This window comes from Aspergillus pseudonomiae (assembly GCF_009193645.1).
Source record: "Aspergillus pseudonomiae strain CBS 119388 unplaced genomic scaffold BDV37scaffold_4, whole genome shotgun sequence".
NCBI lineage: Eukaryota > Fungi > Ascomycota > Eurotiomycetes > Eurotiales > Aspergillaceae > Aspergillus > Aspergillus pseudonomiae.
Window position 1 is genome coordinate 475892 of NW_022475996.1, and position 23600 is coordinate 499491.

General features: G+C 49.6%; 11 protein-coding genes across 11 annotated transcripts; 5 read left to right on the forward strand and 6 right to left on the reverse strand.

Moving 5' to 3' along the window:
* Positions 1-416: 416 nt before the first annotated feature.
* BDV37DRAFT_139316 (SNG1 family protein) lies at positions 417-2144 on the reverse strand. Its single transcript, XM_032078820.1, has one exon. The coding sequence runs from the start codon at positions 1880-1882 to the stop codon at positions 464-466; it is 1419 nt and encodes a 472-aa protein (XP_031946326.1). The 5' UTR covers positions 1883-2144; the 3' UTR covers positions 417-463.
* A 1048-nt stretch (positions 2145-3192) lies between these two features.
* Positions 3193-3798, reverse strand: BDV37DRAFT_278518 (uncharacterized protein; the record flags this gene model as incomplete). The annotated part of the gene is made up of 1 exon (XM_032086070.1): positions 3193-3798. One exon carries the CDS (start codon positions 3796-3798, stop codon positions 3193-3195), a length of 606 nt encoding a protein of 201 aa, XP_031946327.1.
* Positions 3799-3951: 153 nt separating this feature from the next.
* BDV37DRAFT_278519 (uncharacterized protein) lies at positions 3952-4338 on the forward strand (the record flags this gene model as incomplete). Its single annotated transcript, XM_032086071.1, has 1 exon — positions 3952-4338. One exon carries the CDS (start codon positions 3952-3954, stop codon positions 4336-4338), a length of 387 nt encoding a protein of 128 aa, XP_031946328.1.
* Positions 4339-5183: 845 nt separating this feature from the next.
* On the forward strand, positions 5184-7243 carry BDV37DRAFT_139586 (uncharacterized protein). Its single transcript, XM_032078823.1, has 2 exons — positions 5184-5304; positions 5401-7243. The coding sequence occupies exons 1-2, from the start codon at positions 5259-5261 to the stop codon at positions 7188-7190; spliced, it is 1836 nt and encodes a 611-aa protein (XP_031946329.1). The 5' UTR covers positions 5184-5258; the 3' UTR covers positions 7191-7243.
* A 1080-nt stretch (positions 7244-8323) lies between these two features.
* Positions 8324-10491, reverse strand: BDV37DRAFT_268177 (MFS general substrate transporter; the record flags this gene model as incomplete). The annotated part of the gene is made up of 10 exons (XM_032084138.1): positions 8324-8602; positions 8663-8982; positions 9036-9375; positions 9433-9504; positions 9552-9677; positions 9733-9907; positions 9967-10041; positions 10103-10173; positions 10228-10319; positions 10449-10491. 10 exons carry the CDS (start codon positions 10489-10491, stop codon positions 8324-8326), a joined length of 1593 nt encoding a protein of 530 aa, XP_031946330.1.
* An 855-nt stretch (positions 10492-11346) lies between these two features.
* BDV37DRAFT_294554 (uncharacterized protein) lies at positions 11347-13026 on the reverse strand (the record flags this gene model as incomplete). Its single annotated transcript, XM_032089656.1, has 8 exons — positions 11347-11769; positions 11840-11902; positions 12009-12172; positions 12230-12250; positions 12311-12429; positions 12488-12696; positions 12770-12886; positions 12967-13026. The coding sequence occupies 8 exons, from the start codon at positions 13024-13026 to the stop codon at positions 11347-11349; spliced, it is 1176 nt and encodes a 391-aa protein (XP_031946331.1).
* Positions 13027-14355: 1329 nt separating this feature from the next.
* Positions 14356-15169, reverse strand: BDV37DRAFT_294555 (uncharacterized protein; the record flags this gene model as incomplete). The annotated part of the gene is made up of 4 exons (XM_032089657.1): positions 14978-15169; positions 14835-14928; positions 14424-14707; positions 14356-14388 (listed from the first exon to the last, which is right to left on the reverse strand). The coding sequence occupies exons 1-4, from the start codon at positions 15122-15124 to the stop codon at positions 14356-14358; spliced, it is 558 nt and encodes a 185-aa protein (XP_031946332.1). The 5' UTR covers positions 15125-15169.
* A 1202-nt stretch (positions 15170-16371) lies between these two features.
* On the forward strand, positions 16372-17712 carry BDV37DRAFT_268180 (alpha/beta hydrolase; the record flags this gene model as incomplete). Its single annotated transcript, XM_032084139.1, has 1 exon — positions 16372-17712. One exon carries the CDS (start codon positions 16372-16374, stop codon positions 17710-17712), a length of 1341 nt encoding a protein of 446 aa, XP_031946333.1.
* Positions 17713-18157: 445 nt separating this feature from the next.
* Positions 18158-19667, reverse strand: BDV37DRAFT_237854 (cupin domain-containing protein). Its single transcript, XM_032080771.1, has 2 exons — positions 18918-19667; positions 18158-18838 (listed from the first exon to the last, which is right to left on the reverse strand). Exons 1-2 carry the CDS (start codon positions 18950-18952, stop codon positions 18421-18423), a joined length of 453 nt encoding a protein of 150 aa, XP_031946334.1. The 5' UTR covers positions 18953-19667; the 3' UTR covers positions 18158-18420.
* BDV37DRAFT_139617 (uncharacterized protein) lies at positions 19013-19667 on the forward strand. The gene has a single exon (XM_032078824.1). The coding sequence runs from the start codon at positions 19124-19126 to the stop codon at positions 19478-19480; it is 357 nt and encodes a 118-aa protein (XP_031946335.1). The 5' UTR covers positions 19013-19123; the 3' UTR covers positions 19481-19667.
* Positions 19668-21426: 1759 nt separating this feature from the next.
* Positions 21427-23600, forward strand: BDV37DRAFT_139642 (Dyp-type peroxidase). The gene is made up of 8 exons (XM_032078825.1): positions 21427-21653; positions 21703-21937; positions 21995-22284; positions 22332-22424; positions 22481-22591; positions 22653-22732; positions 22787-23086; positions 23158-23600. The coding sequence occupies exons 1-8, from the start codon at positions 21607-21609 to the stop codon at positions 23391-23393; spliced, it is 1392 nt and encodes a 463-aa protein (XP_031946336.1). The 5' UTR covers positions 21427-21606; the 3' UTR covers positions 23394-23600.

Below are 23600 nucleotides of genomic sequence, written 5' to 3' on the forward strand. Positions count from 1 at the left end.
CGGAAGATATCTGATTATAGTCCGATCTTGATCCGATATGCTGATCGTTTCCGTATCAACCGGCACATATCTCCGTCGGACTGTGATAGTGGATTATTCATTAATACTCATAATTCAGTGAGTACGGAGTCACTGGGCTTACAGCTCCGGGGGAGACGGGCGTCGGAACTGTCCTGACCCCGGCACTAATTTCTGACCCCCCGGGAGCTGTAACCCCGGAGTCACTATCTTCAACCATATGGCTTTTGTTCCTAGAGCTCAGCCATGCAAACACCCGATGAGGCGTTATACTGAGGCGGGACGTGACGAGAGAGGACTAAAGCTGTCTACTGTATCTGTGCATACCGTCTCAACTATGCCAATTGCTGCAGATGCGATTCACTCAATGGAGTGTGGATATATGTTCCCGAAACACCATCTATCAATAATATACAAAATAGATATTTCACAATATACTAAATATTCACGGCTCATCCCCCCTCACGCCCGGAGTGGGATAGCTGGGTCCATACGCAATATGCTCCAAGCGGATAGACTCAGCCGTCTCCCTCCGACTGTGCCGGATGATCTCCTGCGTACTCGATTGGTGCGAGTGGAGCCGGCCCACATTTTCCGGCAGTGAAACGGTCGACTTATTATCGGCCGCGACGTTGGTAGCAGCCTGTTCGGCAGCCAGGGCCGCTTTGCAGCGATGCCACATGGCAAAGGGCACGATAGCGACACAGGCGATCCACCACGAGAACATGATCGGGAGGGCGCGATGCAGCTGGTCCTCGCATCCGTCGCTCCAGATCTGGACGAGGACCTGGTATAGCTCGTGCGCGGGGAGGGCATACCCCCAGCGATAGAACCCGGGGCTCAGTTCGAAGGGACTGATCGTACTGGCGACGTTGATTATGGCCCAGGTTAGGATGCAGAAGGGGAGGAATTGCATGGGGATAAACGCGGTGAGGATGTCGACGATGAGGAAGTTGATATGCATGTACAGCCAGATACTCATCCAGGAGAGCACGAACTGATTGCTATTGACGTCCCAGGACTCTCTGTACGCCCAGATATATCCGGCCATGCATAGCGATCCGATGAAGGTGTAGGCGAGAGAGACGCACATGCGGAGGAGGCCGTTGCGTTTCGGGCCGAGTTTGGTGTAGAGGTGGAATTGCGCCGAGATGCCGTTCAGGGCCATCATGAAGAAGAATTGTTGGATGATCGGCATCACCATCGAGACGGTGTTGTATAATACTCGACCGCCTTGATTGGTTGCCTTGATGTTGATTTCGGTGGCTTGGATGGGGTTGAGGAAGGCTTGCAGGCTTGCCGGGTTCTTCGACAGCGGTGCTGTGGCGAGGACGTTCGATGCATTGCGGGCGTAGTAGGCCGACTTGGTTACTTGTACCAGGCTCATGATGCTGGCGTAGATGGCACTCTGTGAAAAGGCTGGGTAACGTGCGCCGTTCCAGATGTACGTGAGGGAAGTTCGGTTGCCGTTGCCCGTGGCCAAGGCAGCAGATAGGTTCGCCGAGGCCCCGGGATGGGCATACACTGCGCCCCAATAGTCGCCTTTACAAACAGCAGTCTTGACGTCTTTTGGAGTCGGATATTCGCTGGCGGGTGATTGTATAAGTGAAGGGAATTCGTTACTGCGCAGTATGCCGTACGCATCGACCACCGACTGACCGACCACGTCTCCGTCGTAGTCGACGTACAGCATCTTCAAGCTGTGGAACCGGGTGCTGTCGCGATACTGGGTCCCATATAGGTAGCACATATTACACAGGAACAGCAGCTGTAAGAGGGCAAAACTGATGCCCAGGGCGATCAGGAAGTTCTTGCGCATGTCTTTGAAGGATCCTCCCGCTGGGGAGGGTGCAGGCGCTGCCATAGCGGAGGATTGTATGCACAATTACTTTGCAAGTCCAGGTCGATCAGGAGTGCGCTATTTATTTGTTCTGGAAGCTTTTTTATCCCCATCTCCCCTTTACTCTTTAGCGTTCTGTAGCTCTAAAGTTAGGGTCCGATCTATTACATCGGTTTTTGGGCCGACATAGGGTTCCGCTGAGCATGGACAGGGCCAACCAATGAGAGATGCGAAATTGCATGACTAAGCGGAAAAGACGCCCTCGTAAAAAAGCCGCATCCGGGTCACAGTTGAACGGGGTTCAAAAAAATCTCGGTGGTGCTCAAAATTCTGCCACTGCCACCGTCTCTAAACCCGTTCAAGTTTTTCCGTGTATAGGCTTACTGGGGGTTAAACTTATATTTTCAAATCCCGTATAATAGATATAAAGCCTTGGTAAATAAAATTATATCATATTAATTTTATATACCGTATATATTAGATAGTAAAGGATATATTATCTATTTTTATTTATTAAATTTTACAAAATTTTAAATTGGGTAAAAAATAGTCTAAACGGGGCTTAAAAATACTCTGTATATGTTGAATGGGGTTCAAAATTTCTGGGATTCTGCCACCACCTCTTGAACCCCGTTCAGGTTTTTCCGGGTTCCGTGTTGAGCACTGCCAAGCTTTTTTTGAACCCTGTTCAACTGTGTGCCCAGGGGCATCTCAAATGGTGATGCTAATAGTAGTGGCTGATCGTGGATCTCCACAGTCTTCCGACGCCCCGAATACCGAACCAAATCTATCTCCGTAGCCTCGGGCCGTCAACCAACTTTTAAACCCTCGGTAAGCACAATCGGATGCTATAGATACCCCCTTTTATATCTCAAGGTTCGGTAGGAATGCTCCCGGTTAGGGTTTCGAAGTAGTGGGTCTGAATCTGAACTCTACTATCAGCATTAGCTATTGTATGTACTCCGTACATTTACTGTCATCATCATCATTGACCAGGTCAGAGCTGTTCAACGATGTATACACTGTTCTACAATCTAGGCGATATCTCGAAAGAAGCAACCCAAATAGTATGCCAGTGATGACAGTAGAGACTACGTAGATAGCAGGCTGCTTCTCACTTTTCTCCCACTCCTATCAGAGCCCTATTGTATAGCCTCAGAGGCCTTTATGCCCTCTGCAAAGAATGGGGCGGGCAATGCTACTATATGTAATTGAAAATGTGGCGGATATAAACCCCGAGACTGCCGTTCGGCGACTGAGTTGTCTATGCACCAGGGGTAGGGTATACTGCACAGTCATCCGGCGGTTGCGCCATGTTATCTGTGATACCAGTATTAGCCTATACATGTTGGCTGCAATGTTGGGTCGTTGAGGATGTTCGTTAAAGTATTCTGCAACGCGAACCACGCATTATGGCCGTCGAAGGAACCCTCAGAAAGATGGCTCATCAGAGAAGGCTGCTGTTTCACCATCATGGAAATTAGACCTCGAAGAACTGCGGTGGAATTATTAAGGGTTTCCACGGTAGCTTGACAAAAGAAGAACGCAATGTTGTTGTCAGGTGCAGCTAGCTGTGGGAGCTCATCGATGATTCCACAGAGCAACATCGTTTTTCCCTTACCAGGGTCCCCTTTGATCCAAAGTAGTTCTCCAGAGCTGGCATCCAACCACCTCTTGAAGTCTTGGTTTTCAATCACCCAATGATACGAATCCTTGAGGAGGCCCCCCTTAAACTTCTCGATGCGTTGTTTATCGAGCTGAGGATCCGTGGCTTTTAGTGTGTTGAGACAATCGCGATCCTCGACATCAGACATGTGTTTCTCCATCTTTCGTGTGGAATCGACAACATCTTCAAGGGCTTTGCGTGATTGCTCAGCTTCTCGTTTGAGGTCATTAAGTGTCTGCACATTCAACCCGGATAGAGCCCCCTGAAATCGCATTGTGAGTGTTTTCTCCTTCTCTTTGATTGTGTTAAGCTGTTCGCTCCAACCGTCCCAGTCGGTCACACTCCGAAAGTAGTCCTTTCCGGGTTTGCGATGGAATCTCATCACACTCTGCACCTGGTAGTCAACGGGGATGGCAGCAATGACAAAATGTCCGAATATACTTTGACAGCTCTTCAACTGGCAAGCGCGTATGGACATGATCTCACCGTCCGCTTGCTGCTAGACAACGGGGCTAACCCAAAGCTTGCGAGTGACAAGACAGAGTCTCCCCTGTGCCTAGCCCTCTTCCGCCAACACGTGAGCGTCATCCGAACCCTCCTCAAGACCGAAGTACTGGACATTGAAATCCAGTACTTTCTGCACACAGCAGTCCAGGTAGATGACACAGACATAGTGAAGCTGCTCCTCGAAATTGGCGGATTCGTCGCCGTCGAGCAGTCCTTGTTCTACGCCTTGCTTACTATCACTAGTGACAGTGATATTAAAGATAAGATAATACCATCTCTTCTTAAGCAAGGAGTACCACACAACTGAACGATCGAGGAATTCACTGCACTTCATATTACTGCAATCAGGAGACATATCCAGTCTGACAAGGTTGTGTTAAGCCATAGAGCAGATATTAATACCACAAACGAGCAAGGAAGAACTACTGTCCATTTGACCGCTTCCTGTAGACGGTTAGATGTGCTTTAGCTATTCCAAAACCTCGGCCTTTTGAGCCCATCAATACTGGAGCAGCGGGATGAAGCAGGGAACACGGCCCTTCACTCCGTGATAGAGAAAACCATTGATCTTCCCACTTGCGTAGTTGTGGAAAAGAGTACCGAAGATGAACAGTTGCAGTTGATTAAGCTTTTCCTGCTTATCTCGCTATTCTTACGCTGACTATATTTTAGAGCTTTCTCGCTCCATTATGCCTATTGAGTAACTTCATTATACATTTACATTGATTTTCGTTTCCATTTATTTAACTTCGGCATTTTGGGGACATGGCCCAGCTGGAGAAACTTCCAAGAAAGTTTGCGTTTGCTTCTAAGACATCTTGCATATTTGCCGGCCGCCTGTCTTGACATGAGCGATTGTCGAATCAGGTAGTTAAAGCTGGCTATGACTATACGAACTGCCTTGGCGTCCGGTCCGTGCTCTGCTGATGAGACAGTGGCGGCAAAGCTGACGGACACGTCTGGCTCCCTGGTTGGTTAGTTTCCTTATCTGGCGTCATATTCTATGCCGTTGTCACTGTGAGGCCAGACATTGGCACGGCTGAGATCCCGCAATGGTGACTGGGGACTGGGCGCCTTAAGCAGAGTAACTAATTATATATGGCTGACACCCTGGCTCTCTTCTGTCAGAACCAACCGACGCCTACCTATTCGCCTACCAAAGTACTCTAACGAATGCCAGTTTGAGGACCGTTCAAGTGGAGCGAAACCAAGCGATTAGGTCCAGGAATGATAATGGAAACGCAGAGAGCCGACCTGGCCATAATTGGTGCTGGTAAAGCCGCCCCTCTCATTTCCTCAGACACTTTTATCCCATATGTTCATTAGGGGCTCCTGCAGCTAACTACGATTAAAAAATTGATCGCGACAGGCTGGCACGGTCTCGCAGCCGCCAAAGTAGCACTCGAGCTCGACCCCAGTGTCAATCTGGTGGTTCTGGATTCCGCCGCCTCAGTGGGGGGTGTCTGGGCAGAGGAACGCTTATATGCGGAACTCAGGACGAATAACCGAATGGGATCATATGAGTATGGTGACTTTCCCATGAGGGACAATATTCCCGGTTTAGTTAAACCCGGTGAGCATATGTCAGGCAGGGCGATGCATGAGTATCTCAAAGCATACGCTGACCACTTTGGGATCCGCGACAAAATTAAGCTGAATTGCAAGGTTGACAGCGTGGAATACTGCGACACAGATAATGGAGGGGGAAAAGAGTGGATCATTAAATGCACTACAATAACAACAGAACCAGGACACGAGAAGAGCAATACTATACGGACGCGGAAACTGATACTCGCTACGGGCCTTACCTCGCAGCCGCGTATTCCTACATTCCCTGGCCAGCAATCGTTCGGCGCGCCATTGTTCCACGCAAAAGAATTCGCTCTTTATCAAGACACCCTCTTTAAACCCAGCGATGACAACACAGGCGACCAACATGAAGGCACCCGTGACGACCACACACCAATAACGGTGCTCGGCGGAAGCAAATCGGCGTGGGACACGGTCTACGCCTGCGCATCCAAGGGACACCGCGTCAACTGGGTCATCAGACCCTCTGGGACTGGGCCTGCGTGGGTGAGCCCGGCGGCTGTTTTCTCTCCCCTCAACCTCCTCCTCGAAAGCCTCCCTGTCGTGCGTGCCTTGGGCTGGTTCAGCCCCTGCGCCTGGGTGAGCCACCCGATACGCAACTTCTTACATAGGACGTGGCTTGGCTGTATGATTGTGCGTCTGTTCTGGGCCTCCCTGGAGTGGGATATGGTTCGCGTCAATCGATACAGCGATCATGAGGAGACGGCAAAGCTCAGACCCTGGTTTAACCCTCTCTGGATGGGGACTGCGGTGAGTATTATCAATTTCCCGGGCGATTTGTTTGGATTGATCCGGCGGGGACTGGTGAAGGTGCATATTGCCGATGTTGAGCGGCTGGAGCCATATAGGGTCGTTCTATCCAACGGCGGCGACAGGCTGGACACGAGGGCACTTATCCTGTGCACGGGCTGGAAGGTATCTCCAGGCATTCGGTTCTTGCCGGATGGGACTGAACAAGAGATGGGCTTCCCGTGGGCTGCGGACCCAATTGATCAGGAGCTCGTTAGGCAGGCCCGCAAAGACATATACACGCGTCTGCCCATGCTCCACACCGGCCCAGAGAGGAGGACCTACGGCACGAAGGATGGGGAGGGTCAAATACACACTAATGAAACCGTTCTGCACCCCTTTCGTCTCGCGCGCTTCATTGTTCCCCCAGGACTATGGGACGACCATAGCATCGCCTTCCTAGGGACCGTAACAACGTTCAACACATCCATTGTTGCCGAAGTGCAAGGCCTGTGGGCCATAGCTTACCTTAACCACGGCTCCAAGCTTCATCATAATCCAGACAAGGAGTCAATACTTAGCGAGACAGCACTGCACACAGAGTTTTGTGCGCTGCGCTCCCCGGCGGGCCATGGGGTGCGGACTGCCGACTTTGTGTTTGAGGTCATGCCGTATTTGGATCTCTTGCTTGACGATTTGGGCTTGAGCACTGCTAGGAAGGGGTCGTGGTGGGAAGATTTGTTTGTTCCGCATCGGCCGAGGGATTACGCGGGATTGGTAGAGGAGTGGAAGGTGCGGCGATCTATATCCCAGGAAGGGCGGAAGATAAAGGCTATGTAGGGCTGCAGAGAAGAGTTTGTACCGTTCATGGTAAATACTTTGCTGGATTTTATGACTTACCCAACAGACATCCGTGGGAAATCTTCGACGGAGTCGAAGTGGTTCACGATAGCCTGCCAAGACTCTTGATAAATTTCCTACAATACTTGAAGAGCAAAGAAGGCCCGAAAACAAACCGGTGCAATATTAGCTACAATGGTATTGTCCAAAGCGTAGAGACAGCTGCCGGTCAAAGCCCGACACAAGCAGAAGGCACTGCAAGACTCAGCACGTATATCAGCACTGCCTAGGTAGACCAACCCTGAAATCAGAAATTGACCGCTTCTCCTCCTGACTGGGAGAGAGCTCCCTCTCAGCACCTTACTCGTAATACTCAAGGTGCTGAAGACACTCTGACGGTGTCGCATTCGCCATAGGGATACGAGTGTCTGAATCGATAGTTGTGGGTCGTCGCATCTGATGACGCTGTCTGCCTAGAACAGTTGTATGTTCGTACAGACGCCGTTGAAGCTGTGTACGTGCTTCGTTGTATCTAAAGTTTATTTTCTTGTATTTTATTTTTCTTCGAACTGATCGACATTCCTGGTGTGGTCTTAACTAATTATCAGGATATGTTGACATGACAGCCCCCTTGTATAAGTCCGGATTGTAGTACGATGCCGAAGGCCGGATGACAGAGGTATACCAATAAAGCCTGCTGACTTTGGGCAGAAACAGGGCATCAGGACAAATATAAAGAGAAGGGAGGACACGCATACCATCACTCACATCAATAGGAGGAAATCAAGTTAATGTTGTTACGTAGTAGGAAACTTCCGACAAGGCCGCTCAAGGGACCATTCGAAGCTCCCACTGGATCGGAATTAATTGTCTTTAAGGTCAGTTAGAGTTCTTAATTAGAAATATTTCCATATGAAAGTTATCTGGCTTTAGAATTAATGCTACAATTATTCAAGTTGTTGGAATAAAGTCACATGTATCAGCTCTGTGGATCCGAAATGAGGACTTGTAGAGCTCTTGCGAAGGCAGCCAGGCCTACATTTCCTAGCCCACCCTCAACCAGTCGCAACCAGCACCCTAAGGGCATTAAGTGGCGATGCAAGTAGTGGCTGTTCAGGAATTCCAAGGACCCATCAGGCGAACTCCCGAGGAATACCACTCGCCTCAACCATGCGCACGTATCGCCCTGCGGTCATCGCGCGCAGTCGCTTCCCCCAAATCATCATGGGGATGACGGTCAAATGAGCAATAAGGCCCATGGCCATCATCTGGATATACGCATTACCGTAACCAGAGTGGATTAGCCACGGCTGCACAGCGAAGACAAATGTCATGCCGATCAAGTTGCGGAAGATGTTAATCAGTACTAAGGCCTCTGGTGCCACCGCCCGATAGGAGTCGAGGATATATGTCTGTCTCTTGTTAGCAGCTGCAGGGATATGCTATAAAGTTGGACAACTCGAAGATCGTACCTCTCCAATTATTGAAGATGCAGTAAATCCGAAAGCCATTAACCCCATTCCGAACACAGGACATATCCAATGAACTCCGACTTCCACGCCTTTACCGTACATCACTAACCCGCCCGAGGTAACGACAGCGGTTACGACCAGGAGGACAAGTCTGTGTTCTGGCTCTCGGATGCCGTTGTTGCGGCGCGCCACAACGATGATGAACCAGTCGCTGACGTTTCCTGCGAAGACAGTGCCTAGGATGGAACCAAGAAGCGCGGCAGCGTTGGTGAGGCCTACCTTTTCACCACTCCATAGATACGGTGGGCCGGTGAAGAACTCTGTAATGGATTAGAGACTGGACTTTAGAAGTCTGAAAGCAACAGCAACCTACGAGATTCCGTTGTGAAGATTGCAGCCCACCAGCAAATCGAGATGCCGGTGAACACACCGGCCCAGAGAACGGGCGGAAAGAAGGCGAGTTGGTACGGACGAAGAAAGAGATCGCGCCAGGCTGAGTTGGGGTTCACGCCCCATGAGTGCAGCGGATGAGTCTGCCAGTACGACTTCATCTTAATTGCATTCCCCACATATCCGGATTCGGTACGTTTACTGTCATTCTCTGACGGAGTCTCCGCGGTTCCTGTGCGACGAAGTCCTGCCTGATGTGTGTGGTACGATCTGGGATAGAGCGTTTCTTCCAGGCCGAAGAACAATACCAGTGCCACCGTAGCCTGGCAAATGTCAGTGTAACTTATTAATGGCCACTGAAATACAAGCAAGACACCCACAAAGCCGATCGCAGTGATCCAGAAACACCACCGCCAGCTCAAGTCTACATACACATAACCCGCGACAAGAGGCTGGCAGGGTTAGCCTGAGGATATACCTTTCGGAGGAATTTCCTTACGACAACGAAAGCACCAGCACTGTAAGATAGTGCCCAGTATCCTACTTTGGAACCCATCTGGTGCGCAAAATAAGTGTCCTGTAACGAAATTTGGGGGAGGCCCTCCTTCGGACCGCATCCGAGACCCTGTCGCAGTTAGTTTGAGTTCACATTGAAGGTATATAATCAAAGTATTTCTTACCCAAAACACATTAAATGTTACCCAAACTCCCCAATTAGTTTGTACAGCGCCAATGATACTCCCGACCATGGCGATGAGAAGTCCCATAATATACACCGGGCGACGACCGATCTTCATTGCGACTGGTTGCCAGAAGGCTGCGCCAACGCCGCTGAAGAGAAATAAAATAGCGCTCCTAAGTCATCCCATCACAGTGAGCCACCTGGCTTGCCAAAAGCTCTGAGAAGCACACACCCTGTATTCAAGCCGTCGAACGTTGTGTTCAAATCCGGCGCGAGGCCGTCATAGGCGACACCGTAGAAGTTGATCCTGGGAACAATGAGCTTCAACATCTCGGACAATGTCACAGGCTGTATGAAGGGTCGAATACAAGCCGTTCATGAAGAATGTATATATACATAGTAGGATGAGATGCTGCTTCTTCCGCGCCGGGGACCAGTTCTACCGCCGGTTGGATCAGTCGACATGTTATTTCTGGGAACGATGCTTGCGTACCAAGGGATCATTTGGATCGTCTGAAGGAGGTGGGATGAGGACAATCTCGGTGTGTTTTCCAGTCGCATGCTTCGTAGATTGCTCGTGTGTGTCTGTTGGAAACGGTTACTAGAATCTATCTAACCCCTCTTTGGGACGCTAGCCAATAGAAGGGGGGAAAAAGGACAAGAACAGCCAAAGAAGGACAGATGGGACAGATACAAAGAGGAGAAAGAGCTAACCATCAACCAAGAGAACAGTGCCCGGCACAAATGGAGGCTGCATTGAAGTTGTGTCCGACGCTTCGAGCGTCATGTCGGCTATCGGATATCGCAGACTGCGGGAGGGAATCAAGGGGCTTGACAGCAGTGATCAAGATGCAACGACCTCAGGGATTAGGAGAGAGCGGCAAACCACTTTGAAATGTTCGAGGCTTATTACATATAGACACGATATTACTTGCACTGTTCTAGAACAAGTAGGGGAAGGAAGTATGAGCCCAGGAACATATGCAAGATATTCCAATCACCCACTAGAGACGTTGGAGGTTCAATGGGCGCTGGGTGGTCATCAGGTTTCTGCAACAATAATAAAATATTAAGTCAGTTAGCCTGGAACTACTACTAAGGTGGCAAGAATATATTCAACAGCACCCCAGCCCATGGGAGTTTCGAAGAGAACTCTCCACCGACTGTCATAGACTTGCGGCCGTCCAACAAGCCCTCTTGGCATGACCCTAAAAGTGGTCGGTCACGGCTAAGATTGACTAAAGACGTGCCAAGGCGGAGGGTGTCGTTAGGCTTCCGCCGATATTGTTGTCGCCTCGTGTAGATTAACTTTTAGAGGAGATCCTCTAAAAGGCTCACATATACCTTCGTTTGATTGGCCTGGATTGTACTATGTCTGTGCCTTAAAGAGCATGGCCTTAAGTGAAGAAGCTAGGTAATTCGCAGACCAATTCTAGCCCTATCGGGCATTCTACACAGTATATCATCTTGGCTATTGCTTAGAAGCATGAAGAATGTCTTACTGCCAGGGCCCTTGGCAGGGGTATCATTATTCACCCCTTGCGGACTGTATTAAAGATCGATAGTTCACTACGGAGTACACACTGACCAACGTTGACTGCCAAGTCTGATCTTATTCCCTGGTTTGCACCACCTCGACCGTCCGGAAAATTCCCGACAGAGACTGACTAGTGTGATGTGAAACATGCCTCTGCACCGGGTGCTCCACATCCTCCGTTGTGGCCGTGGCGTGATAATGCCGTTCTTGAATGGGCGATAACTCTAGGCCCCTGTCGAGGGATCTGAATCCTCCTTTTTCATGGTCGGGTTGTGAATGCTGCACGATAGACTCCATGGATTCGTCCATGTGACTCAATCGTGACCGTAACCGCGAGTGATGCGTGTTCGTTGTGCGATGACCGCTGGGGAATGACACGCCTTGTCTGCCGTACGAGTTTGCGAAGGAGCTCAGGCTGAAGAGCTCTCGAAGAAGCGGCCATAGCAGCGGCACATTGGCCACGTAGACGGCCGTGGCGACTTCGGCGACGTACCATCGCTGTCAAGGTTAGTTGGGACAGGTCCCAATCTCAGGTGCTATGGGTGGGAAAAGGGTGGCTGGCGCGTACCAAGAAGTTCGCGGTATATTCTTCCGTGAAGTTAACATATCGATTGAGGATTGCCATGAGGATCTGTGCTGGTGTAAGCTGTAACCGCTCACTAAATCGTTTTCTAATTCTCGCTCATACCACTACCAACCCCAGACTAAACACAGCGCAAAGAATTAGTTTCCTATACTATGTCAATAGTTAGACTCAAGGATAGGTCGAGACTCTCTTGCCGTTTGAGCGGGATTCGCGAACGCAGGACAAGCGGTATTGGAATACACAACATCATCAGGTCCGATGAGATGTTGAACGCACTCGTTGTGATCAAGTGGTCATAATAGGTAGCACATTGCGCTTAGAGTGAATTAGCGACAGGATTGAACCGCTCACGAAGTATACGGGTATACGTACGGTCCTTGGTCGGGACATCCCCTATATTGAATCAGGGGTTAGTCAACGGATCAGTATGCACATAGGAAAAAGTCGACGTACAATACATGGTGATAGGCGGGCCACACCAAACAGTACAGAAGAGAATCTCGACTATAACGAAGGACGCTGCAACGTAAACAGCAAGTACCTTCACTGCTAGGTGTTCTCTCAACCCCAACCTGCAGATCGATATCAATAATGAACAGAGTTATTGTATGCACCGGGCGGAAGACATACGTCAGGCGATTATAAATGATCAGTAAGCAGGCCTTGACTAGCCACAGAGAGACCAATGTGAAATGTTCCAATATGAAGGTCATCTTGCTCCCGTAGATGGCATCCTCACGCTCTTCCTCTGTGAGTGAAAGTGCCTTCTCTGGGGGTATATAGTTACTCCCATGTTGTGCGGTCTCGTTCACGGAGACAACGACTCCGGTAAAGGTAATCTGATACTCCCCAACTCATCGGTTATTATCGGGTTGAGACTTTAGCATACCCTGTTGATGTGGATGAACCTACCAGAATGACCAGCATCAGATAGTCATCCGTTTGCAATTTCTTCCATGATTTCCGGGCTATGCGCCTCGAGGCCCTTTGTCTTGTCACGACCGATGTACCCGGGAGACGAATGCTACACTTACATGCGACACGCAATGAGAATAACGCCTGTCGTTTAAATTTGGTTAGCCGGTGAGACAGGAATAGAGAGATTGGACAATACCAAAGAGATATAGAGTCCATGTTTCAATGGCTAGTGTTCTAGCAAATGGGTCCATTCCTCGAGGATTCTGGTGTTAAATGCCGAGGACGAAGGAGAGCAATGCAACTGTTGAAGAAAGGCCTCCAAGAAATAGGACTATGGCCTATGTTGTGCTTACCCACATAGTGTACATCAAGCACAATGGCAACGCGATTAAGCAGGGCGGGAAATATACGCTCCAGTGCATACTATACTTTTGTTGGTCGGAATGCTCCGAGGAAGTGAGTTAGCTTTTCCAAAGAGGACGCAAACACAGAAAGATCAACATATAGGTGAGGATAAACGAATAATAGGAGACATGTTAATATATTTCAATGGGTCTAGTTTACCTAGTGGACGCTTTTACACAACGGCCAGTTTCGGGAAATTTCTTCAAGTCGAGAATGTCCTCGCCTTCAACCCTACAGTATCAACTGTTGACACTACCTAACAGTGCCAGTGCGGTCGTACTTTGACAGTAATTTGTCTAGTGTTCAACACGGTCTTCTTGGCCATTCTAGAGCATCTGTCGATGTCGAAAGTATTCAAGCTAATAGGAACACGGATCATTAGCGCGCACATACACAGTAAGCAGGAAAGGGTCTTGGATGCTAAAAGGATTCACTCTAATGCAACCACGGTCCACATATGGCTCAACCAGGAGGGAGAAAAAGGGCCCAATGATCCACTTGATCGACTAGAACTTGGTTGCGACGTTGGTCTTCTAGACCCACTACCAGGGGAGAAACCTCGGAAATTTTCAGCTTCGACATTCAAGGGTTGCTTATAACACAGCCATTATTATACTGATTTTCCTCGCTTGCAGGATATATGCACGCCACTCAGCTGGTACCTGGTTTATCGTAATGTTTGACCTTCTGTGGATGGCATGTTCATCCCATATCCCATGGCTGTTAGAGTTAATGAAGCTGGTTATGGTGCTGCCTGTTAGTCTTGGACTTTGTTATCATTTAGAATGTCAGTGTTTGGACCCAGCCACGGAGCAGTTAAGAAGCCATAGTACTTCGGGATCTCTCGCTCAACATCTTCTTAACACGTATATCAACGACCCTCCAAATGCTATGTGAGTCTGATACAATATGCATTCGCCATATAACACAGTAAGCCACGTGGAGCAGATACAATCATATTGCATCAAGTTAAATCGTCTAAGAGACATTAGTAGGAGCAGAATAGATATAGCAAAGCTATAATACTTGAACCGTAATTCGCCTTGTAAAGTCTAAGGTATTCTTCCTCTATTCAGCACTCCATTAATATTTTCCAAATATGTGGTAGGTGTTAAATAGGATTAACGGTATCACCTAGCCTAATAATTCTAGAAAACATATATTGTCGACCAGTACTACTCGTAGTCAATCATTATGTATGAACACCGCTATTCAATTTAGAATATTTATTTGATTGGAATACGTCGCCTCTAAATATATCTGAGCCCCCATAGTTTACAGCAACATAAAATGGTCTGTACACTTCTTCCAAGCTGTCCTCGTTAAAAAGACCAACCTCATCCACAAACTCTACCGTATAGGTTAGCATCGCCATCCAGTAACTTGCGCAATCAGTACCATTGTCACAACAAAGCAGAAGCACCAGATATTCACAGTATCTCGAGGCACTTGGAATTTGAACAAAAGAATGCTCGGAGGCGAAACGCCCACTACCACGACCTAACATTGCTGGAGGAAGCTGAATAACTGATACAGTCAAAATAGGGTAATGCCCAAAGAAGATCAGATCTCCGGTATGGCAATATCGGTGCCTTACTATTAATATAAAGATGTGCGGAGGGACGAGGGCTTGGTCGCGGATTTGTCTATAGACATTCCGCGCTTTCGGTGCAAGAATATAAACCAGCCTCTGAGAGAGTAGAGAAAAATATGTTGACTAACACGTCTGGCACAACGAAAGCAACACCCTCTTCACAATTAGTAGCGGACAAGCACAATATTATTAGAATAACTGACGTCAACAATTGTAGGGACGCCATACACTGACAGTAGATAATTACCCCAAAGAAGATTGGGGACTCCAGCCTTGTCAAGAAGCGAAGACATCAATGCGACAAGGTCATTATCTAAACAGTGGCCACGGAGGTGAAGGTTCACTGGCATGGTTATAGGTACAAAACATAGTACTCTGCATAGAGCAAGATCGCGGAACCATGGAGAAGGGCAAGGGCGGCTTTTTAAGCAAACACTCCTCCCCACACGTGACTATTGAGAAATGGACTGGCGTACTGACAGGCTGGAAAGCCACGCTGGATTTTCAAGCCCTATTTGGATGTGGAAAGTGGTCAAGAAGAGAGCAGGGGGGTTGAACGATTCAGACAGGCCACGGAAGAGACATATACTACTGCTGATTCTCATTGTCAGGCTATCCAACTGATAACAAAGTGCGGGATTATAAATACAGCTATAATCAGTATTGTTCAATCACGATTACAGCCACACGAGCTACAACCTGAGCAACTTGAAAATCGTTCTTAGTAGTAATTATGATAACTTGTTAAAGTATATACTAGGGATATGCTAGCTACACTTGGGAAGGGGAACGACTCCACAATATAACAACCCAAATTCCTCTCCCATCTGATTATAGATACATATAGGAAAATCAGACCATAGTCCCCTACGCAATTCTCCTCTTCTTCCAGCTTCAGTAGAGTCGAAAGGTGCCCCAGAATCACGCATATTTGAGTACGCCCTAATCTCACCTCAACTAGACAGGAACGCGATTAGAACAATCATAGATAGAGGATTCAACTAAGCCCTATCGGCCCTAGGTTAGCTTAGTGTCACTGGCAAGGTAGAGCATTTATCAAGCTATAGCTTTTTGCCCCGGAAGCCTCGGTACCATGCTAGAAACTTGTATCCCGCGGCAGAAGGACTGAAGTCGGCAGAATAAACGGCTCAACTGTTACTACTTGACGCCGAATGAATTGCAATATGCCCCTTGGTGTATCAAAGGTAAATGACTGAGATTCGGGGGGAGCGTCGAGGTGCCGCTTATAGTCAATTTGCCTGGTCTATTAATTTCCACAAGAGGAAGGTCGACGCGCCAGCCGAAACTAGCTCGATGATCCTCCTAGTAGATTCTCAAATGCCATTCGTTGCCTTGATGCATTGCTCCGATCCCTCCACTGAGTGGCACATAAACTTACGACGGCATGTAAAGTCGGGAATGAATTCTTTGATTGAGATGGTTCAAGGCGAGCACAAATTGATGTATAAATAATGGTCATCTTGTAAACCCTACCATAAGATGAGTAGGAACACTCACGACTTACATGAGAATCTTCGAGCTGGCGCCGAAATATCGAGCATTATTGGACCCTATAGTGAGCCCTGTAGGCTGGAAAATGCCTTCCATATCCCTTTCGGCCATAATGGCCTGCTTAATATCTATTGTTGGTTCAACCACCGTGGCTCCGACCTACAGCTTTCCCGACAATTGCAATGCTACTTGCCAAGCGAGTATCGCGCAAGCTCTCGCACAGGAAAAGGCGGCCTGGGTCAGCCCTAATGTATCAACCGATCCCTTCTACGCGAATCCCGCAAACATCTCTGATTACGCCGCCGGCGACATCGTCAGATGGGAAGACGTACCTAGCCAGGAGTACACGACAGTTGGCTATGATACTCCTCCGGCAACGACACTGTCCAGATTCCTCTACATGAGTGAGGACATCGACGGCAAACCCATACCAGCCAGTGCATTCCTGTTACTGCCCTTTACAAACCAGGATGGCAGCGGGAAACCACTCCGAACGGTTGTCTGGACGCATGGAACGGCGGGCATTACCCGACAATGCGCACCCTCTAATCACAAGGAACTTTACTACGAATGGGAAGGCCCATTTGCATTGGTCCAGCAGGGATATGCGGTCATTGCGCCCGACTATGCGGGTCAGGGTAGTGATATACCCATGGGGTTCATGTATGAATCCGGTGCGCTACACGCCCTCGACGTGAGCTTTGCCCTGCAAGCTGTGAGATCGAAGCTCCAGGATCGGATCACGCATGAATGGGTAGTGGTTGGCCACAGCGAGGGCGGGATGACCGCATGGCGAGTTAATGAACGCGAAAAGCGAAACGCAACGGGGGGTTTCCTGGGCGCCGTTTCAGGAGCCCCGGCGCTGCGCCCACTCTCTCTTATCCCACAATCGTGGCGCCTCGCTGGGGATGGCCCTGTTCATGACGTTGTTTCCATCTTTGTCCTGCAGTCCATCTCGCGATTATTCCCTTCCGTCAAGGTCGAGAACTATGTCAGCGATATCGTCGCAAGCCGTATCCCAATCGCGCAGCAAGGATGTTTGCAAACTGGATCAGCGATCTATGGGAACCTCACATTGCCGGAACTGTACAAGAATACCAGCTGGATTCACCATCCGGATGTCATTGAGTGGCAAAAGAGGTACAATGGCGCCGGCCCACACGAATTGGCAGCCCCCATGCTGGTCCTTCAGGGGACTGCTGATGAGTTGGTGTATGCAAACTTGACAGAGTGGGATTACGATCAGACGTGCAGCACATTCCCTAGTAGCATCATGCACCTGTATATTTATCCCGACCTTAATCACGACTTTGCCTTCATTGCTGGCCAGGCGCAGTACTTGCCTTGGATACGTGACCGGTTCGAGAATGTCCCATTGTCTGCCGCATGTAACAAGACGACTGTAACGCTGTCTGGGCCTGTTTAAGGTTCGTCTGGTGGTCGGTGGGTGGAGGTAGCGTTCCTTGTATTTATTCTACATACTTATGAAATAAAGAAAGAAGGACTCTCCGGCGATGTGGCACTGGTACTGAAAATAGTTGTAAAGGCGACTCTCAGCCTCTATGCTGGTGTACTCAGTAGTGATATCGCGTAGTGGGATGGTCCTGGCCTTTGACCTTTTCCCGAGGACAAGATCTTGAGCAACCCGTATAATAAATAGCGGGTTTCTGTAGGCTGGAAGAGTCAGACAAGTTCGCTATTTCTTCATAGGCTGTATAAACCGGTGGGACCGACTGGTGGATTGTATCATCGTCGGGTTATCGAGTTCTGGATTATGGGTGGTGTGACCGTATAGTATTGAAAAATAATACGAGGCCTTCCATGGAACAGAGGTTTACGACAAATATAATAGGTTAATGATTAAGAGATATGCTGTTCAACACTCCAGGTCCTTTGGCTCATCTATTTGAGCTTTCCATCTGCAATATATACTCGGCCTACGCATACATTCCACAAACCCATGCCGTGGCGAGGCGTATATATCACTGAATATTGCTATCCTATAATTCTCTGCCTTCCATAAGTTACACCAGACGAGGTGTTCTCATCATATTCAACTTTCCCATTACACATACATTCCTTAAGTAGTTCATAGATAAGAATTATATATCCACCATCACCCTTAGTAAAACAATCAACTCTTACATTTACATTCACCCCTCATGCCAGGCGACTGCTCCACCGCGCATTCCACATGCTGATATTCCTCATCTATCTCCATCAACCGTCCCTGCTTCACCGCCTCCTCGTCAATCACGAAGGTCGCGAAGAACTTAGCCGGTTCGGTGTCACTGGCATTGGCGTTGACTCTATGATGGCATCCGGGCCTCTCAAACCACTGCCCGCCCTTGCTAATGGTCTCCTGTGGCTCATCGTTCATCTTGTTGTAGATCGTTCCCTCGAGGATGTAGCCGGACACCGTCGCCCCGCCGTGGCGATGGGGTGGCAGTGCGGTGCCGGGGCCAAGCTCCGCAATGAGCCCGATGATGCATTTGCCTGGACAGTTATCGACGGGGTGGTGGAAGATTTGGGTCAGTTTAGGGGGAGCGTGTCTAGGGTAGTTTTGTCAGTGAGTCTCTTGAGCGAGTGGAACACGCGGAGGTGCATTCGATAGTGCGGGGGTAGAGATACTTCTTGGGATCATATTGGAATTCGTTAGCCGCCATATTTGGAGAGGAGTGTGGAATCTTGAACGGTAGGACGTAATGGCAGAGATGTGAGTCGACACGAACAGGGATCCGTCGGGTCTCCGGGCCAACACGGATACTTATAGCGAGCAGTCCAGGGTTACTCTGGATTTCTAGATCCTGTGCGACTCTCCGCAATATCTGCAGGGCATGAGAGGTGACGCGATAGAAGCTAGGAGCACCGCACACTCCGGCTGGCACTGCTACGAGCTTTCCATGGAATATACCACAAGCGGTGGGTTCGTCTGGAACTTGGAACGACCTTTGTACTTTTTCTTTTTTTTTTTCTTTGTTGTTTTCGTGCTTTGCTTTTTTGGTTCCAGGAAACTTAGAATGAAACTCAGAGAGAAAGGAGCCCAGTGGTGGGTAGTCCGGGGAGACGCAGTCCTGCAAAAGTACGACAGCTGCACTCTAATTCACGATCGATCCGTCATACAGCAGCCTTCATGCCGATCCCCTCTCCCGTTGGGGCGCCAACATTGTGTCCAAGGCCAGATTGTAAATTAAGCAGCCATCACGGCATCGAAAATAGGTGGTGTTGACATGGCGGACGCCGCCCATTGCAGGGTATAGGGTAGCACACAAAGAGTACGGACCAGCCATGGACATCATGACGCAAAGCTTTACACACTGCATGTGGATGGTGCACTCCGACCTTCTCCGGGAATTATTGGACGCTTATGCAGTGTACCCCGTCTGGTCGGAGGGCTACAGGACTGCCCATGCTACGTGGTGCCCCTTCGTCAGGCGGACCTCAGTGAGTGCACGGACCCGCCGGAGGCCTACTAGCCGATCGACAACGTCATCTGGGTATATGAGTTCTGAAAAGGACAGTCTGCAGGCTACGGCATTGCTGACAGGTGCGTGCATGAGTGTAAAATGCCAAGATTTCGGTAAAATACGTGGGAGACTCGAGTTCGGCGGCCCCAAGGGAAACTGCAGGGGCTGCAGCAACCCCCCACCACAAGACCGGGCGCCAACAAAAATCCCTGCATTATAATAGCCAGAGCTATACAGGCCACTGGGCCGATCATACAGTGGAAATAGGAACGCGACGATTGGCTGGCATGACGGAGGGACCGGGTGGAGTGCCGCAAGGCCCGCATTCACGACTCAGCCGTCTCTATTTGGGAAGAGCGGGTCGGAATGCAGAATTGGTTGGCAGTGGCTGCTGATAGTGTGGCGAGCTGAAGACTGTGTTACACTGCAGAAGACGATCCCTGCTGTCTTGGACTGTGTCTGCGCTCTTGGAATGCCTATCGTTCTCTGCGGCGCGGAAGGAACCAGCGACGGATGGGTAATGCGCGTGAAGTGACACAAAGGAGAGGAATGATAGATGCAGGGACACTCAGCAGTGGTATTCGCTTCACGATGATATGTTGTTGAGACTGAGGGTAAAAATCCCTTGCGCCAGAGGACTGGTTCATGTAAGACAGCCGACGGAATAGGCTGTTCCAGTGCTCTGGCTTCTTCAGAAGAGGAATGTCCATCCCATCCACCGTGGTGCTTAACAGCCTCTTGCTTTGGCGATTCGTCATTGTGAACGGTCGATTCCAGTCAGCTCACAGGGATGGACGTTCGCAGCGCAGATCAGGCATATCAAGCAAAGATCCACCGGAAACCACAGGTGTCAGCTACAGTCGAGCACACATTACGCAAAGAGGCTCCGATCGTGGTCGCTTCAGGGAATATGCTACGAATGTCTTCAATGATTGCGGCCAGTCACAACGAAGAGTGGAGATCGAGACAACATTGGCGCCACCGTTGCGACAGAAGAAGAAATCGAAATAGTGGAAGTGCTACGTTTGTGATAGAGGCTGAGATCCTATTCGAAAGGCCCGCGGTTCTATTGGTTCTTGCTCCACATAGAGGTCTACATGACTGCTCCGGGTGCAGAGATCGGTTCTCAGCTCGCCTTCGATGCTTCGATGAAGCACCACGGTACTTTCCCAGCAGCTGAACAAATTCCTCCCCACACGATCGATGATGACCCCAGCCTGCTTTCGGATCTGGGATGGAGGTATCGATGAACTCAAAGCCCATACTGCAACCTACGGTCTAAGATGTCTCGAGGCTATTGCTGCCACAGTCTAGACCGAGACCAATTGGGACATGCCAGGTATGACGACAACGTATGGTTGGAAATCGGAAAATGCTGATGGAGGCCAGGACGCGTTCAGCGTCCCGACCTGCTGCCTTCCGTGGTTCGAATTCATGCCATCTGTAACGCTGGAGGATGAGCCCAAGAGCGGATCAGCACATAGTGTAGGCATTCAGCTGCAATCGTCAATGATCTATCGAACGCCTCTTCAGATGTGTTGCCTCCATCGGGTTGGGCACATTGCCCTTTCCCCACTGTGATCACAGCATGTTTGCGATCAAAGGATGGATGATCCCTGGGTGAGCACAGCCAGTAGCAATAGTGTCGGTGAATGGGGATGAGATCACCATTCTCGCTTGTTGGGTTGGTTTCGTCATGTACACACGGCGAGCGGTGGAGCGTGAGGGTAGACATAAATAGCCTCCCAGATGCCAGAATGTTGTCACCAAGACCACAGCGCATCCACGATCATCAGATTCCGACTTAGTAGCCCCTTAAACCAGAGAGCCCGCCTCAAGCGTCTATCTTCACCATGTCTGGGGACTGCATCGATAAGCACAATGTCCAAGGCGACATCTGGTAGGTCCAGAGCTCCCTATCCCATGCTCATCTGCCTGACTGTCGACAGGCCTGGACTATCGAAGAAGTATGAAGATTTTCACTTCTTCCGCATACTCAATGTGGAAAGGTTCAAAAGTCACCTCAGTAGCTTCATCCCACACATAACCGACTGTGAGAAGGCAATGCAGGACAAAGGCCTGATCAGACAGCACAAGATTGCTGTTGCCCAGGGGACTGAATCCCCCAAGTTGCTCGACGTGGTTGGAGTCAACATCTCCTTCACTAGCAAAGGCTTGGCTTTGGTAGGGCATCCCGGACCAATGATGTGACAGAGCAACTCGCTGACGAGGTGGCTTCAGCTGGGCAAGCGCGACATTCAGAGCAAGGCGTTTGAGATTGGTCAATTGGCTGACATGACCGACACTGCCAATGGTGGTCGTGACAAAGCAACGGACTGGATGGATGAGTTCAAGAACAAAGAGATACATGGCCTCATCAATATTGGTGGCAGCAGCAAAGACATTGTGGAGAAGAAGTGGAAAGACATTCAAGCCCTTTTCGTTGGACGCTTCAAATTTACCACCAGCATTGAGGAAGTCGTAGTCCTCTCTGGAAAGGACAGAGATGCTCCCAATGGAAGCAAAGAACAGTCAGTAGAAACCACCCAACAGGACGCACGAGCTCACGAGTGAATAGCTTTGGGTACGAGGACGGTATCTCGCAGCCGAAGATTCAAGGATTGGACCGGCCGGAGGAGGGAGAGAAAGCCCCGCCACTGATCCCTCCCGGGTAGGCTTCCTTCCCAAGAGTCCCTCCGCAACGATCATATGCTTACTGGATAATAGGATCTTCTTCCTCGGCCACCGGGGGCAGCCTATCTGCCAACCTGACTGGGCCCACGAAGGCAGCTTCCTCGCAATTCGGAAACTGCAATGCATGGTTCCAGAGTTCGACAAGTACGTGAGCATCACACTTTGTGACCTATGATCAGGAAGCACTAACGAGCGTGAAACCTAGATATCTGGAAGACGAGGCTAAAAAACATAACCTCACTAGCGAACAGCTCGCGGCGAGGTTTATGGGACGATGGCGGAGCGGTATGACACGCCCTTCATATTTACATGGAGATATGCTGATTTAAACAAATGCAGGAGCCCCAATTGATATGGCCCCAGACCAGGACAATCCCGCCTTGGCTCACAGTAACAACTTCGATTTCGACCCAGCGGACACCCAAAGCCGATGCCCATTTGCCGCGCATATTCGGAAGTCACGGCCGCGCGCCGACATTGAAGATCGCTTCACTCGTTCCATCTTCCGCCGTGGTATCACCTATGGACCCGACGTGACCGAACAGGAGAAGAAGGATCATAAGACGACGGTAGACCGTGGAATCTTCTTCATGGCCTACTCTAGCGACATTGACAACGGATTCTCATTCATGCAAAAGAGTATGTTGCCCATGCCCGTTGGTGGCCGGAATAGTGTAACGGAATGCGCTAATCAATCGGCTTATCTGTAGAGATGATTAATAACAACCAGTGGCCCGAGCGAGAGCAAGCTACTGGGCCCGAGGGAGCCGGGCTCGATCCGTTCTGCGGCCAGGCTGTGCCCCCAGGCCCACCCAAGTTCTGTATGGTGGATGGCGACAAGAAGACTGTTCATGTGTCTTTGGATAATTGGGTGGTCGCTCGAGGCGGCGAGTACCTCTTCGTGCCTCCCATCAAATTCCTCAAGACCCTCAGCAAATCCACGTAGGGCTCTGGGTTGTGGTTGGCAGGAGGTCCGGGAGCTGCTGGCTACCCGCGTGAGGAATGGAAAGGCCTACAGAAGTGGTGGGGCAGCCCCCTGCATCTTGAACAGTATATGAATAGGAAACGGTATTTTGTTGTTTTGCTCTAGTTGTATAGTTGTCTCCTATTTTCTAGGCAATGTATTTCGGGTTTGTCACGAGATTGCCACCAT